This window comes from Perognathus longimembris, chromosome 9 (assembly GCF_023159225.1).
Source record: "Perognathus longimembris pacificus isolate PPM17 chromosome 9, ASM2315922v1, whole genome shotgun sequence".
Classification (NCBI taxonomy): domain Eukaryota; kingdom Metazoa; phylum Chordata; class Mammalia; order Rodentia; family Heteromyidae; genus Perognathus; species Perognathus longimembris.
The window spans coordinates 71632435-71646857 of record NC_063169.1 but is presented as its reverse complement, the minus strand read 5'-3'; the positions used below and the strand labels follow the sequence as shown (position 1 = coordinate 71646857).

At 67.2% G+C, this 14423-nt stretch overlaps 1 protein-coding gene across 1 annotated transcript in view; it reads right to left on the bottom strand.

Annotated features, from left to right (window-relative positions):
• Nucleotides 1–14423, bottom strand: part of LOC125357612 (ribosomal protein S6 kinase alpha-2) — a 132331-nt gene that overhangs the window by 19688 nt on the left and 98220 nt on the right. The window contains exons 4-10 of the mRNA XM_048354565.1: nucleotides 11461–11541; nucleotides 10104–10183; nucleotides 5450–5556; nucleotides 4549–4586; nucleotides 3425–3567; nucleotides 1869–1939; nucleotides 1465–1553 (exon numbers count right to left, since the gene is read on the bottom strand). Of these exons, the coding sequence (XP_048210522.1) occupies nucleotides 1465–1553; nucleotides 1869–1939; nucleotides 3425–3567; nucleotides 4549–4586; nucleotides 5450–5556; nucleotides 10104–10183; nucleotides 11461–11541 (609 nt within the window). The remainder of the gene's footprint in view (nucleotides 1–1464; nucleotides 1554–1868; nucleotides 1940–3424; nucleotides 3568–4548; nucleotides 4587–5449; nucleotides 5557–10103; nucleotides 10184–11460; nucleotides 11542–14423) is intronic.

Genomic DNA, 14423 nt, shown 5'->3' with positions numbered 1-14423 from the left:
GCCCTGCCTGCGGGGCTGACCGCCCGGCCCTGCCTGCGGGGCTGACCGCCCAGCCCTGCCTGCGGGGCTGACCGCCTGGTGCCCTGCCTGCGGGGCTGACCGCCTGGCGCCCTGCCTGCGGGGCTGACCGCCCGGCCCTGCCTGAGGGGCTGACCGCCTGGTGCCCTGCCTGCGGGGCTGACCGCCTGGTGCCCTGCCTGCGGGGCTGACCGCCCGGCCCTGCCTGCGGGGCTGACCGCCCAGCCCTGCCTGCGGGGCTGACTGCCTGGTGCCCTGCCTGCGGGGCTGACCGCCTGGCGCCCTGCCTGCGGGGCTGACCGCCCGGCCCTGCCTGAGGGGCTGACCGCCCGGCCCTGCCTGCGGGGCTGACCGCCTGGTGCCCTGCCTGCGGGGCTGACCGCCCGGCCCTGCCTGAGGGGCTGACCGCCCGGCCCTGCCTGCGGGGCTGACCGCCCGGCCCTGCCTGCGGGGCTGACCGCCTGGTGCCCTGCCTGCGGGGCTGACCGCCCGGCCCTGCCTGCGGGGCTGACCGCCCGGCCCTGCCTGCGGGGCTGACCGCCCGGCCCTGCCTGCGGGGCTGACCGCCTGGTGCCCTGCCTGCGGGGCTGACCGCCCGGCCCTGCCTGAGGGGCTGACCGCCCGGCCCTGCCTGCGGGGCTGACCGCCCGGCCCTGCCTGCGGGACTGACCGCCTGGTGCCCTGCCTGCGGGGCTGACCGCCCGGCCCTGCCTGTGGGGCCGCTCAGAGCGTGCAGCGTCACCTCGTGTAGCAAGCTGCTTCTCCTGTGCTGTGGTTTTGAAATCAAAGAAGCTTCATGTCCCAGGGTCCGTGTGTGTCAGGCCTGGTGTCCCAGGGTCCGTGTGTGTCAGGCCTGGTGTCCCAGGGTCCGTGTGTGTCAGGCCTCGTGTCCCAGGGTCCGCGTGTGTCAGGCCTGGTGTCCCAGGGTCCGTGTGTGTCAGGCCTGGTGTCCCCAGGGTCCGTGTGTGTCAGGCCTCGTGTCCTCAGGTTCCGTGTGTGTCAGGCCTCGTGTCCCAGGGTCCGTGTGTGTCAGGCCTCCTGTCCCAGGGTCCGTGTGTGTCAGGCCTGGTGTCCCAGGGTCCGTGTGTGTCAGGCCTCGTGTCCCCAGGGTCCACGTGTGTCAGGCCTGGTGTCCCAGGGTCCGTGTGTGTCAGGCCTCGTGTCCTCAGGGTCCATGTGTGTCAGGCCTCGTGTCCCAGGGTCCGTGTGTGTCAGGCCTCGTGTCCCAGGTCTGCGCGTGTCCAGCCCTCCCGGCTCCCTTGGGCCCACATGTCGGTGGCCCTAGTGAAGCTCAGACAGCGCTTGGCTGCAGCAGGGCCGGCTGCGCGCCTCCCCACAGAGGGGCCCCCGCGTCCCAGAGAACAGGGGCTGCCCTGGCCCCACAGGAGAGGCTGCCCGCCCGTGGCCCCGCGGTGTCCCGCCGGGGCGGAGGCGCGTGGCCCTTACCCAGCCGGTTGCAGGGGTTCCGCTTGAAGAGCGCGCGGAGCAAGCTCTGGGCCTCCGCGCTGAGGAACTGCGGCATCCCCAGCTTCGCCCTGCAAGACGAGGGGCGCTCAGCGCGGGGGGGGGGGGCAGAGGCCGCCTCCCGCGGCGGGTCCCCCCCCACCCCACGGCAGGCCTGCTCACGCGTCACGCCGCGGAGGGCGCGCGCCGCCTTCCCAGGGCCCAGCAGTGAGCCGTGGAGCTGCCACGCCGCGGGCGGCTGCCCCGGGAGGGGCAGCGGGCAGCAGGCGACTCCACGAGCCCCCCTCCCCCAGCTGCATTCTGCTGCCGGAGGGGCGGGTCCCACCTCACGGAGCGAAGCCCCTCCCGCCCCGCCGCCGCCGGCCCTGGGGTGGCCCCCCACTCACTTGAGGATGAGCGCCATCGTCTCCTTCCTGTCCTTCCCTTGGAACGGCAGGGACCCCGTGAGCATCTCGAACTGCAGGGCAACAGAGAACGGGGGAGTCCTCCCCGCTCCTCCTCCCGGCACAGCGCCCGGGGGCGGCGTGCCGCAGAGACAGACACGGGACGCGAGCCACGCCAGGCTCCAGCCCAGCCCGGGGACGGGGAGGGACGTGCGGAATTAGATCGGGTCTGCGCTCTGGCCGGCCGGCTGGTGAGCCACTGGTGAACCCCAGGAAGCTCCGTGAGCAGCCGCCCTTCCCACCGGATCCCGCCCGCGGGGGGGGCGCTCCTTGTCTCGGCCTCCCTTCCCCCCACTTGGCTCCTTTCCTGAGTCTGCGGATGGCGACCGCCGCCACGTTTCCAGAAGAGCCCGGCTGTGAGGATGAGAAGCCCGAGCCGTACACGCCGGCCGCCGGCGGGGCCAGACCGGCCGCGGGGCTCACACGCCCACTCAGCGACTCCCGCCTGGCCACGGCCGGGACTCAGGCTCAGCGCTCACTCTCGGCCGATCCTTCCAGCCCCCCGTTCTCGTCCACCCAGTTCTCTCCTCTGCAGCTAGGTCCCTGGGGGAGGTGTCCCCCCGGAATGGGGTGCGCAGGGGAGGGGAGGACGGGGACGGCTGGGAGGGGCCGTCTTTGCAGCTGGCACCTGCCGTGGCGCCTGGTTTCTCTCCGGCCCCCTGAGCTCTGCAGGAAGGGATCGGGTCTGGACAGCGGCTCTGGGGGGATCCAGGCGGATCAGGGGAGCTCAGGGGGCCCTGGGTTCTCAGGAGGGGACAGGGCCAGCAGCCGTGAGCCACGCTTCCCAGGGGACCCTGCGGTACCCGACGGCCTCGGAAGGCCCGCCCCTCACCCCCCAGAACACCCGGCGCCGAGGTGCTGGAAGGGCACCCACGTGTGGGTGGGAGCAGAGCGGGCAGAGGCGCTGGACCTGTCACTCCCGTCTAAAGCGGAAGGCGGCAGGGGGGCCCTGGGGGAAATCGCCTAGCCCTGCTTGGGGTCTCTGGGAGACTGCTCCTTGCGGGGGTGAAAAGTCACAAAGGACAACGCGTTCTGCCAGTCCGCGCATCTGACCGTGCGACGGCATCTCCACGCACTGCGCGGGGCGCGCGGCCTCCAGCCGCCCTCCCGCACGACGTGACCGGGACACCCTCCCGCGCACGCGACCGGGCCGCCCTCCCACGCGACCGGGCCGCCCTCCCACGCACGCGACCGGGCCGCCCTCCCACGCACGCGACCGGGCCGCCATACCACGTGACCCAGCCGCCCTCCCGCGCTCGCGACCGGGCCGCCCTCCCTGGTGGTGACAGCGCAGTCGGCCCCGGCCCCTGGGGGAGGCGGCCCTGAGGCCACGCGTGCCTCTCTTACTGGGCGCCGGGTCTTTGTCCGGCGGGCTCGGTGGGCCTCACCTCCGCACGGGGCTCAGCCGCCCTCTGAATCCCTGGGCCAAGCCGCGATGGGAAGTCCAGGTGGGGAGGAGCTCGTCTTGGGGACCCCCCCCACCCGGGATGAGCCCTTACCATGAGCACACCGAAGGACCACCAGTCGGCGCTCTGCGTGTGCCCGCGCCGGTTCACCACCTCGGGCGCCATGTACTCGATGGTGCCGCAGAACGAGTAGGCCCGCTTGTCGTGGTCGATGGCCTCCTTGCTCAGGCCGAAGTCTGCGTGGGAACACAGCGCGGAGCTGCTTCGGCTCCGGCCGGACCTGCGCAGCCCGGGCCCGCGGGCCTGCTCCGCCGGCCGGCACCGCCTCCCCGCCCCCTCCCGTCCTCTCCAGCGGGGCCACGGGGCCCTGGCCACGCGGCCCTGACACGCACACGGGCCGGGCGGAGGGCGCGGGTGGCGCCCCCTGCGGGCCGGGGGGCTGGGAATGGATGGACGGCCGGGACGCTGCTCTGTCCGGCAGGGAGAGGGTGGGCGGGGGACGCGGAGCGGCTGAAGAGCAGGGGCTCTGGCTGCTGAGGGGGGCGCGTGGGGGAGGGGGCGGGTGGCCACGGTGGAGACCCAGACCTGGGATTCCCACGGGACAAGAGACCTGGCGGGGGTCTGCGAAGGATCCCGCCGCGGGATGGGCTCATCCAGGGGGGCCACCCTCTGCTCAGGGCCTCTGCGTGCGGGAGGGAGGGAGGGAGGGAGGGAGGGAGGGAGGGAGGGAGGGGGGGTCCTCCGCACACGTGGGGGGGGCAGCTCCCCAGTGCTGGCCGCGACCGCGGGGCTGAGGCGGCAGGCGACCCTGCGGCTCGGGCAGCGTGTTCCAGCCACGCGGGAAGCCCATCCACGCCAGGGCCATGGGACGCGGCTGGGTTTACTGGGCCCCGGGGATTGGGTGGCGGTGCGAGCCGGGCAGAGGCGGTGGGAGGGGCCTGGGTGTCTGAACGAGACACCCAGTGACGGGCTCCCGAATAAGACATCGTCCAGATATGGGGGGCACGGGTCCTGAGCGGAGCGTCCGGCAAGGCGTGGCTGCAGAAGGGGCGGGTGGAGGGCGAGCCTCGGGGGGCCCCGCACTGTGAGGACCAGAGCCCCAAACCAGCCCGTGGCGCGTGTGCGCGTGACGGGGCCGTGGGGAGGACCCCCCCCCCCGTTTACCGGGGCTGGGGTGACGTCTCAGGGGAGGGGTGCTTTCCACTTGTTTGACAAACCTGTGATTTTAATGTGCCCCTCTTCATCCAGGAGGATGCTGAAAGACAGGGAGAGAAAGCGGGGCTTCAGGAAGAGGCGGGCCCCTGGCTCCACGTGCACCCAGCTCAGCCCACGCGGGGCGCTGGACCGGCCGTGGCCAGCACGGCGGAGCCCGGCCGTGGCCCCTCCCGGGTGGGGAGGCATCAGAAAGCAGAGCGGGGGGACTGGGAGGAGGGGGGCCCGGCTCAGAAGCCCAGTGCTGCACAGGGAAGGAACTGGAGCTGACGGTCACTGGCACGGTGCCGGGAACGAGTTTCACGTCACTGGGCTGCACATGGAGCCCTGTCCGAAAGGGCGAGCTTCATGCGATCCGCCCGCTAGCGTGACAATGGTGACCTCTCTCTGGGGAGCGGAGAATGCCTGCTTCCCGCGGCGGCGTGGAGGAGGGCACAGCACACGCGTTAGGACGACAAGCTGCCATTAGAGAAGCAGGTGCTCCACCTGTGAGCGGTGCTCTGCTCGGAATCAAGCAGCTCTCGAGACCCAGTCCCTCACTATTTCACTGGAACGGCACACGGGAGAAGAGGAGACACAGGCGGCCAGGACGAGACCCCTGGCGGACACTTCTGGTGGCAGAAGCTGGTGGGAAATTGGATCCGAGCCTGGGCCGGCTCAGCCAGGCTGTGTGCCGGGAGCCTGAGCCTGAACAGGGCCCGGCCGTCCTCAGATGCCCACAGGTCGAGTGAGAACCGCCCTGTAATGCCCCCCGGAAGTCACGAGGCAGCCGGTGGGGAGATGGTGTGGGCTCCCTGCCCGGAGTCTGACCGTGGGTGTGTCGCAGCACTGGCCACACGGCAGCCGCGGGGCTGGGGGGCTGGGAAGGGGGGACACTCATAGGCACCCACCTTTCTTCTCACTTACTTTTCGGGCTTCAAGTCTCTGTAGATGATGCCGAGGCCATGGAGGTGGTCCAGAGCCAGGGCCAGCTCCGCCAAGTAGAACTTGACGTCCTCCTCAGTGAACATCACCTGTAGGGGGAGAGGCGGAGACCCAGATCACAAGGGGGAGAGGCCCAGATCGCAAGGGGGAGAGGCCCAGATCACAAGGGGGAGAGGCCCAGATCACAAGGGGGAGAGGCCCAGATCACAAGGGGGAGAGGGAGAGGCCCAGATCACAAGGGGGAGAGGCCCAGATCACAAGGGGGAGAGGGAGAGGCCCAGATCACAAGGGGGAGAGGGAGAGGCCCAGATCACAAGGGGGAGAAGCCCAGATCACAAGGGGGAGAGGGAGAGGCCCAGATCACAGGAGGAGAGGCCCAGATCACAAGGGGAAGAGGGAGAGGCCCAGATCACAGGGGGAGAGGCCCAGATCACAAGGGGGAGAGGCCCAGATCACAAGGGGAGAGGCCCAGATCACAAGGGGAAGAGGCCCAGATCACAAGGGGAAGAGGCCCAGATCACAAGGGGGAGAGGCCCAGATCACAAGGGGGAGAGGGAGAGGCCCAGATCACAAGGGGGAGAGGGAGAGGCCCAGATCACAGGGGGAGAGGCCCAGATCACAAGGGGGAGAGGCCCAGATCACAAGGGGGAGAGGCCCAATCACAAGGGGGAGAGGGAGAGGCCCAGATCGCAAGGGTAGAGGCCCAGACCCAGATCGCAAGGGGAGAGGCAGAGGCCCAGCTGGTTAGGCAGCAGCTGGTTTTACAGAACCAGCTGGGGTCAGGACTCAGCTCTAGAACGAGCACACGCACGGAAACCCTGGGTCCCCTTGAGTCCTTTGCCAGCTCTCTCTCTAGAGGAATCCAGGGTCAGAGCACCCTGCTGCAGCTGGCCCGTCACCGTGTCTTGCGCCGGTGGATGGAGGCTCGGGCAGGGCTCCCTCCCCACCCACAGACCAGGAGCTCAGGGGAGTCACCCGTGCTTGCACTTCAGTGCCAGTGCTTCTGTGTGAACCATCTCTCAAACAGCTCGGCCCACTGTGGGAGCTTCGCCAGACTAGGCACCAGCCGTCCATCTCCTCTTTCTCCCGCCCGTCTCTGTCATCCCCCCTGGGCTGATGTAAATTTTCAGCCTAGACCCTGCCGCAACTCCTGCCAAATACAGCACCCAGCACCCAGCTTCAGGCCCAGGTTGGCCGAGGTCTCCGGGGTGAGGGGTGGGTGCCGAATGACTCTCAAAGGCTGGGTGGATGGGGCCTGGCGGGGACACTCATCTAGATCAGCTAACATGCCCACGCAGCCCACAGGCCCTCGACGCCTGGCTCCTAGACCACGTCAGAGCACGCCTCCAGTCACGTCACTAGGAAGGCAGATCCTCATCGTAAAACACTACCTACACTCACAAGACGTCAGCACCACAGAGAGTAGAGTTCTTATCATCCCTGAACTCTCACTGAAAATAGACGTGAGGAGGGAGGTGGGTAGCCATTGACTGGAGGTCACCCAGGGTCACCCAAAGCCCAGCTGCGGGGTCCTGCAATCCCTCGCCCACCCATCCCACCTGCCCCGTTTCAGGCTGGTTCTCACGTTTCTAACCTGGTTCATGTACTCCGTGACTTGCTTAGGGTCACAGTCCCCTCATCTGATGTCCCTGTATATGCTGGGGTCACGTCCCCCCGCGTCTGACATGGATTCACAGGCTGGGGTCACGTCCCCCCGCGTCTGATGGCTATCCACGTGCTGGACGCCACAGGCCCTGTGCAGTGGGCGCCCAGGGACCGGCAGATCTTCCCACTTCTCTGTCTCAGGGCACGTGGCACCACTGCCCCAGACGTGAGCTCCTGGGTGGCCACGCGTGGCGGGACGCCCCCTGTGCACTGTGCTGGGCGTAAACCAGCACGCTGGAGGGCAAGCGTGCAAGGAAGCGGTTTTCCATGGTTCCGGGTTGCGCGCACGTGCCCACCGCGGCCTAGTCACGCTGACGTGCGGGGAGCACGTGGTCCTGTGGTGGGGGCGACAGGACTCCCACGGTGACCGGTGGCAGCGCGGCACGGACGCCTCTGCAGCCGCACCGCAGGGAGCACACCAGCGGTGCCGTGCAGTTGCACACGGGCAGGGAGCACACCAGCGGTGCCGTGCGGTTGCACACGGGCAGGGAGCACACCAGCGGTGCCATGGGGCACGGGGCTATGCGGTCGCACACGGGCAGGGAGCACACCAGCGGTGCCGTGCGGTCGCACACGGGCAGGGAGCACACCAGCGGTGCCGTGCGGTCGCACACGGGCAGGGAGCACACCAGCGGTGCCGTGCAGTCGCACACGGGCAGGGAGCACACCAGCGGTGCCGTGCGGTCGCACACGGGCAGGTGCGTCGCCAGCCAGGCCCGGCACACAGGCACGTCTAGAACCCGGGCCTGCTTCCTCCAGCCCACTAGGAGCACTCGTCCCCCTACTGCACGGACGGGGAGCCCCCAAATGACCTGGGATCTCTGGGGCGCCCTGCTTTGACAAACTACAAGGCAGAAGACAGTGGCTGGAGACCGGGGAGCGCGTCTGCAAGGCCCTCAGACAGCCGAGGGGAACCGGCACCTGGCGAAAGAGTGCCCGACGCCGCCCTGCCCCGCCCCGCCCCGCCCCGCCCCGCCCCGCCGGGCCGCTGCCTTCAAACGGAGCCCGGGCGCAGCCATCTCCCTAGGAGACACCGGGGAACGGAGCCCGGGCACAGCCATCTCCCTAGGAGACACCGGGATCGGAGCCCGGGCGCAGCCATCTCCCTCGGAGACACCGGGGAACGGAGCCCGGGCGCAGCCATCTCCCTCAGAGACACCGGGGAACGGAGCCCGGGCACAGCCATCTCCCTAGGAGACACCGGGATTGGAGCCCGGGCGCAGCCATCTCCCTCAGAGACACCGGGGAACGGAGCCCGGGCACAGCCATCTCCCTAGGAGACACCGGGATTGGAGCCCGGGCGCAGCCATCTCCCTCAGAGACACCGGGGAACGGAGCCCGGGCGCAGCCATCTCCCTCAGAGACACCGGGGAACGGAGCCCGGGCGCAGCCATCTCCCTCAGAGACACCGGGGAACGGAGCCCGGGCACAGCCATCTCCCTCAGAGACACCGGGGAACGGAGCCCGGGCACAGCCATCTCCCTAGGAGACACCGGGATTGGAGCCCGGGCGCAGCCATCTCCCTCGGAGACACCGGGGAACGGAGCCCGGGCGCAGCCATCTCCCTAGGAGACACCGGGGAACGGAGCCCGGGCACAGCCATCTCCCTAGGAGACACCGGGATTGGAGCCCGGGCGCAGCCATCTCCCTAGGGGGCACCGGGAACGGAGCCCGGGCACAGCCATCTCCCTCAGAGACACCGGGGAACGGAGCCCGGGCACAGCCATCTCCCTCGGAGACACCGGGGAACGGAGCCCGGGCACAGCCATCTCCCTAGGAGACACCGGAAACAGAGCCCGGGCACAGCCATCTCCCTAGGAGACACCGGAAACAGAGCCCGGGCACAGCCATCTCCCTCGGAGACACCGGAAACAGAGCCCGGGAGCAGCCATCTCCCTCGGAGACACCGGGATTGGAGCCCGGGCACAGCCATCTCCCTCGGAGACACCGGGATTGGAGCCCGGGCACAGCCATCTCCCTCGGAGACACCGGGATTGGTGCCCGGGCGCAGCCATCTCCCTCGGAGACACCGGGATTGGAGCCCGGGCGCAGCCATCTCCCTCGGAGACACCGGGAACGGAGCCCGGCACAGCCATCTCCCTAGGGGGCACTGCGGAACAGAGCCCGGGCACAGCCATCTCCCTAGGGGGCACCAGGGAACGGAGCCCGGGCACAGCCATCTCCCTAGGAGACACCGGGGAACGGAGCCCAGGCGCAGCCATCTCCCTAGGAGACACCGGGATCGGAGCCCGGGCACAGCCATCTCCCTAGGGGGCACGGGGAAGCTCCGGCCTGAGGCACCGGAGTCCAGGCTCTCGTGGGACTGAGGCTAGCGAGGCCCCGGGCGGCGCAGACGCGGCCGATGCTGCTCCCATGGCCCTGGCAGCCTCCCCAGGCCTGGCCCACATGGCGCCAGACAGTTCCCTGGGACAGACCGTGAGCGGCCAGCGGGCTCTGCCATCCACTCCACCTGGCAGGGGGCGGGGAGGAGACACCCAAGACGGTCTGCCATGCCGGGCGCTGCACAGACTCCTCCCAACCACGTCACAAAAGCCTAAACCACAGGCTGCACGGCACACACACAGAGCACACGCTGCACACCGTGTACTGCATACCACACATGCGTACACCACGCAGTACACACGCAGCACACACTGCACACCGCATACCACACGCCACACACACCACACATGCATACACCACACAGCGCACACCACACACCACGAAGTACACACAGCACACATTGCACACTGCATACCACACACACCATAAACACCACACATGCACACAACCACACACCACGTAGTACACACACAGCACACTCCACCCACTGCAAACCACCCACCACACACAGACACCATACCACACACCAACCACATAGCACCCACCACGCACTTAACACAGCACGCCCGTCTCCCCTTGGTGCCCCCCCCCACTCATTCTAGATGGACACTTGTGGGGGGAGGCTCACCTCTTTGGAGAGCCGAGTGAAGAGGTCCCCTCCACGCAGGAAGTCCAGAATCAGGTAGAGCTTGCCTTCGGTCTGGAAGGCTGCGGAAGGAGACGCAGGTCAGCGCCGCGCCAGGGCCCCTCGCTGACACGGGGTCTTCCTGCCCTCTGCGCCGGCTCTGTCTCGGCTCCAACAGGACTGCAATCCTGCAGAGCTGCGACTCCTGAAATGCGTGGTGCCAGCCGGAGACAGCTCGCCGGGACAGAGCGGCGGGAGGGGGACCAAGATCGGCGTGTGGCTTTTGTGAGGGTCTGGAGATGTTTGCTTGCTCTTTGTTTCCCACCCTCCCTCTGGCACGCAGGGACTCAAGGGGCTCGTGGGGCCCAGAGGCTCCACAGCTACGGAGAGGTGGCCAGGCCGGGAGGGGGTGTCAGACCATGGCCAGGACGGGAGGGCGTGTCAGCACGATGGCCTGGGCCTCCCTCGGGCATCCGTGCTGACGCACAGGAGCCATAGCTGGGAGAGGCCCTGTCATTTCTGTGCTCCTGAGAACTCTCATTAGAGAAGTCACCAGAGCCCTTCTACATCCCGAGGCCTGGGAGCCCTTGGGGGGGGGCGGGGCAGTGTGGCCTCAGCGGGCCGCCATGTCCATCGGGGTCCCGTGCGCAGTGGGGGTGTGTGTGACACCACAGTAACGCATTCTGTGTGAACGTCTCTGTGAAGTCAGGTGAGATGGCAGACATGGCCCGCAGCCACTTCAGGTGAACACACGCCCCGACCCCAGGCCTGTGCAACGGGTGCTCCCGGGATCTCTGCAAGGGCGGGCGCCCCTGGGCCTCGGGCTGCCCACAGGTGCCCTTGGAGCCCAGGCTCTGGGCACTCTGGGTCCCAGGCTCCTCGCGGGGGCCCTCGTGCTTCCGGGCCAACAGCTGCAATTAACTACCAGCATATCGGAAGTGGAGTGTGGCATCACCTTGACTATTGGGGTGGGGTGGGCGCTAAGCAACAGTGCAAGGCCCTGAGTTTGAGTCCCAGGACTGGCACCCCCACCCCTCCAAGTAGCACTCTATTCTGAAACAGCACAGAACGAGGGCACAGCTCGTTCTAGTTTAGGTGGAGACATCGGCACCACATCACGAAAGGAGCTCATTAAAATAATGAAGGCCCCTGTCTCACACTAGATCTTTAGGAAGAAAACAGGGCGGGAAACAAATAGAAAAGAGACAGAGGCTGATGGTTAAGAACCTTCCGCCCCAGATAGGTCCAGAATCTACGGCACAGAAAGTATTCTCTTCTTTTTGGCCTTCTAAACTGTCTGTCCCGCTCCCCTCTGCTGGGGGGGGAGGGCTGCTCTCCACGCGCGGACCGCGCGGCTCACCGTAGTGAAGCTTCACGATGAAGGGGTGATTCACTTCCGCCAGGATGTCTCTCTCCATCTTGGATCGGACTCGGTCACGCACTGCAGGACAGAAACAAAAGCTGGCCCCACGCGGCAGGCGGCGTCCCGCAGGCCGGCACACAGGGCCCGCTTCCCGTGCGGGCCCCCATGCGGGCACGCTCCACACACGCGGCAGGCGATGTCCCGCAGGCTGGTACACAGGGCCTGCTTCCCGTGCGGGCCCCCATGCGGGCACGCTCCACACACGTGGCAGGCGACGTCCGGCAGGCCTGCTTCCCGTGCGGGCCCCCATGCGGGCACGCTCCACACACGTGGCAGGCGGCGTCCGGCAGGCCTGCTTCCCGTGCGGGCCCCCATGCGGGCACGCTCCACACACGTGGCAGGCGGCGTCCGGCAGGCCTGCTTCCCGTGCGGGCCCCCATGCGGGCACGCTCCACACACGTGGCAGGCGGCGTCCGGCAGGCCTGCTTCCCGTGCGGGCCCCCATGCGGGGCACACGCCACACACGCGGCAGGCGGCGTCCGGCAGGCCTGCTTCCCGTGCGGGCCCCCATGCGGGCACGCTCCACACACGCGGCAGGCGGCGTCCGGCAGGCCTGCTTCCCGTGAGGGCCCCCATGCGGGCACGCTCCACACATGCGGCAGGCGGTGTCCGGCAGGCCTGCTTCCCGTGCGGGCCCCCATGCAGGCACGCTCCACACACGTGGCAGGCGACGTCCGGCAGGCCTGCTTCCCGTGAGGGCCCCCATGCGGGGCACGCTCCACACACGCGGCAGGCCTGCTTCCCGTGAGGGCCCCCCATGCGGGGCACGCTCCACACACGTGGCAGGCCTGCTTCCCGTGAGGGCCCCCATGCGGGGCACGCTCCACACAAGCGGGCACCGCACGTGGGCTTGCTCCTCGGCGCATGACTTAGAGCGCTGCCTGTGCTCACTCCTGTGACTCCCGCACACAGAACGCGCCCAGCTCACGAGCTGGAAGATCCTCGCGCAGTGTGCGGGGGCACGATTCCACGTGCGGCCAGGAGGGCCGGGAAGAAGGGGAGCTGACACACCGGGGTGGTGACCGGCTGGGGAGACGAGCCAGCTCACACACCTGTCAACTCCTGCCTCCTTCAACTGGGGCGCAGCTGACATCGCCTAGGAAGTGATCTGTCCCCTCTTTAAAGGAGGGCGGGAGGGGACGGGCCTGACACGCCACGCGTCCTCAAAGGCAGACCGAGCTGACAGGAAGGAGCAGCCCCCTTGTCAGCGTGACAACCCCCTCTCCGCACACAACAGCCAGCACTCGTGTTCTGAGAAACAACCTGAAGCTTGAGAGTTGTTTGCGCAAGGCTGCTGCCCCCACTCATTTTTCTTTGTAAAACACCTCTCCTCTTCAGAACACAAGACCCCCCTCCGTGCCGTGGGCTGTGCCGTCCACCAAACAGTGCCGGGCTGGTGCCAGCGTGCTTTCCTGGCTCCTCTGGGATTGGGGGGGGCAGGCACAAGGACGAGCCACGGGAAGGAACTGACCAGGGAGCTGCTCCCACATCCCGGAGCAGGAGCCAAATGGAGCCTAAAAGCAGACCTGAGGCTCAGCGCAATCTGAGGACCGCCCCACCCCAGGAACTGCATCCCCCGCTCCGAGAGTCCACCTCAAACACCGAGACGGCCCCAAGAGCCTCCAGAGCCACGAGCCGTCCCCGTCTCTCATGCTCAGGTCCGGCGGCCATCCATCTGGACGTTCCTGTCCTGGACTTCGTACCGACAGACCCCCACCGGGTGAGAGTTCACCCCGCATCCCGCCTTCAAGGCTCGTCTGCAGTGTGGCCTGCCACTCTGGGCTTCCCTTTGTCAGATGACACCGAGCCACATGTGCAGACACGGCATTGCCCGGGCCGCCAGCCCGCTGAGAGGCGGCAAGGGCGGTCCCTGGCGTGGCACTGTGCAGACCCGCTGTCCTCTCTCCCCTGGCTACCCACGGGTGGGGGGGGGGAGGAGCCCAGGCTACAGGCCAAGTGCCAACATTCTGAGAACGCCGAGCAGCTCATTTGGGGGACTTTCAGAGGAGCTAGTACAGTCTAGTGCGATTCTCTCTATTGGACAGCTGTCAAGTGATGATTATAAAAGCTTGGGTTAGAGGGGCTGGGAATGTGGCTCCGTGGTAGAGTGCTCGCCTTGCACACATGAAGCCCTGGGTTCGATTCTTCAGCAACACATACAAAGAAAAGGCCGGAAGTGACGCTGTGGCTCAAGTGGTAAGAGTGCTAGCCTTGAGCAAAAAGAAGCTCTGAGACGGTGCCCAGTCCCGGAGTTCAAGCCCCAGGACTGGGAAAAAAAAAAGCTGGGGTCAGAAAGTCAAAGCCTGTTTCTTATACACCTTCCCTGCAACAAAGAGTGGTCACCTAAAATAATCTTCCCACGAGAATCTCAGAACAGTCAGGCGCGTCCAGTGGGCAAACCGTGATAGAAATACAACGATGGGGAACATGTTAACTCTAAAGAACAACTTAGATTGCCTTGCTACTGGGAATATTCAACTACACACTCAAGGGTGTTCATATACTAGAAGGCCCCCAAGACTTTTATGTATGTGGGAATTACAGGAACAGCTGGCTAAGAAGTTGAATCCAGGCTCTGGCGCCCCTGGACTACGCTGTGCTCGGTGTGGGTTGGCATCAACCCTCAGAACACCCACAGAGAGAGAGACGCTGGCCCGGCTGCCCGTGGCGGGGGGTCAGCATTGGCTTGTGGCAGCCACGGGGCTGCACAAGCACGAAGCTGCGTTTCTTCCTTATGGAGAGAATCATGCGTCCGTTCTGTCCTGCGTCTGCCTCACTTGCCTGCCGACTGTTCCAGAGCCCTTCCCTGCAGGACCAACATGCTCACCATCTGTCTATGCTTGGCCCATGCGTTCACCCCCTATGCCGCTGGTTGCATGGAGATTCACTGAGCTAGCTGG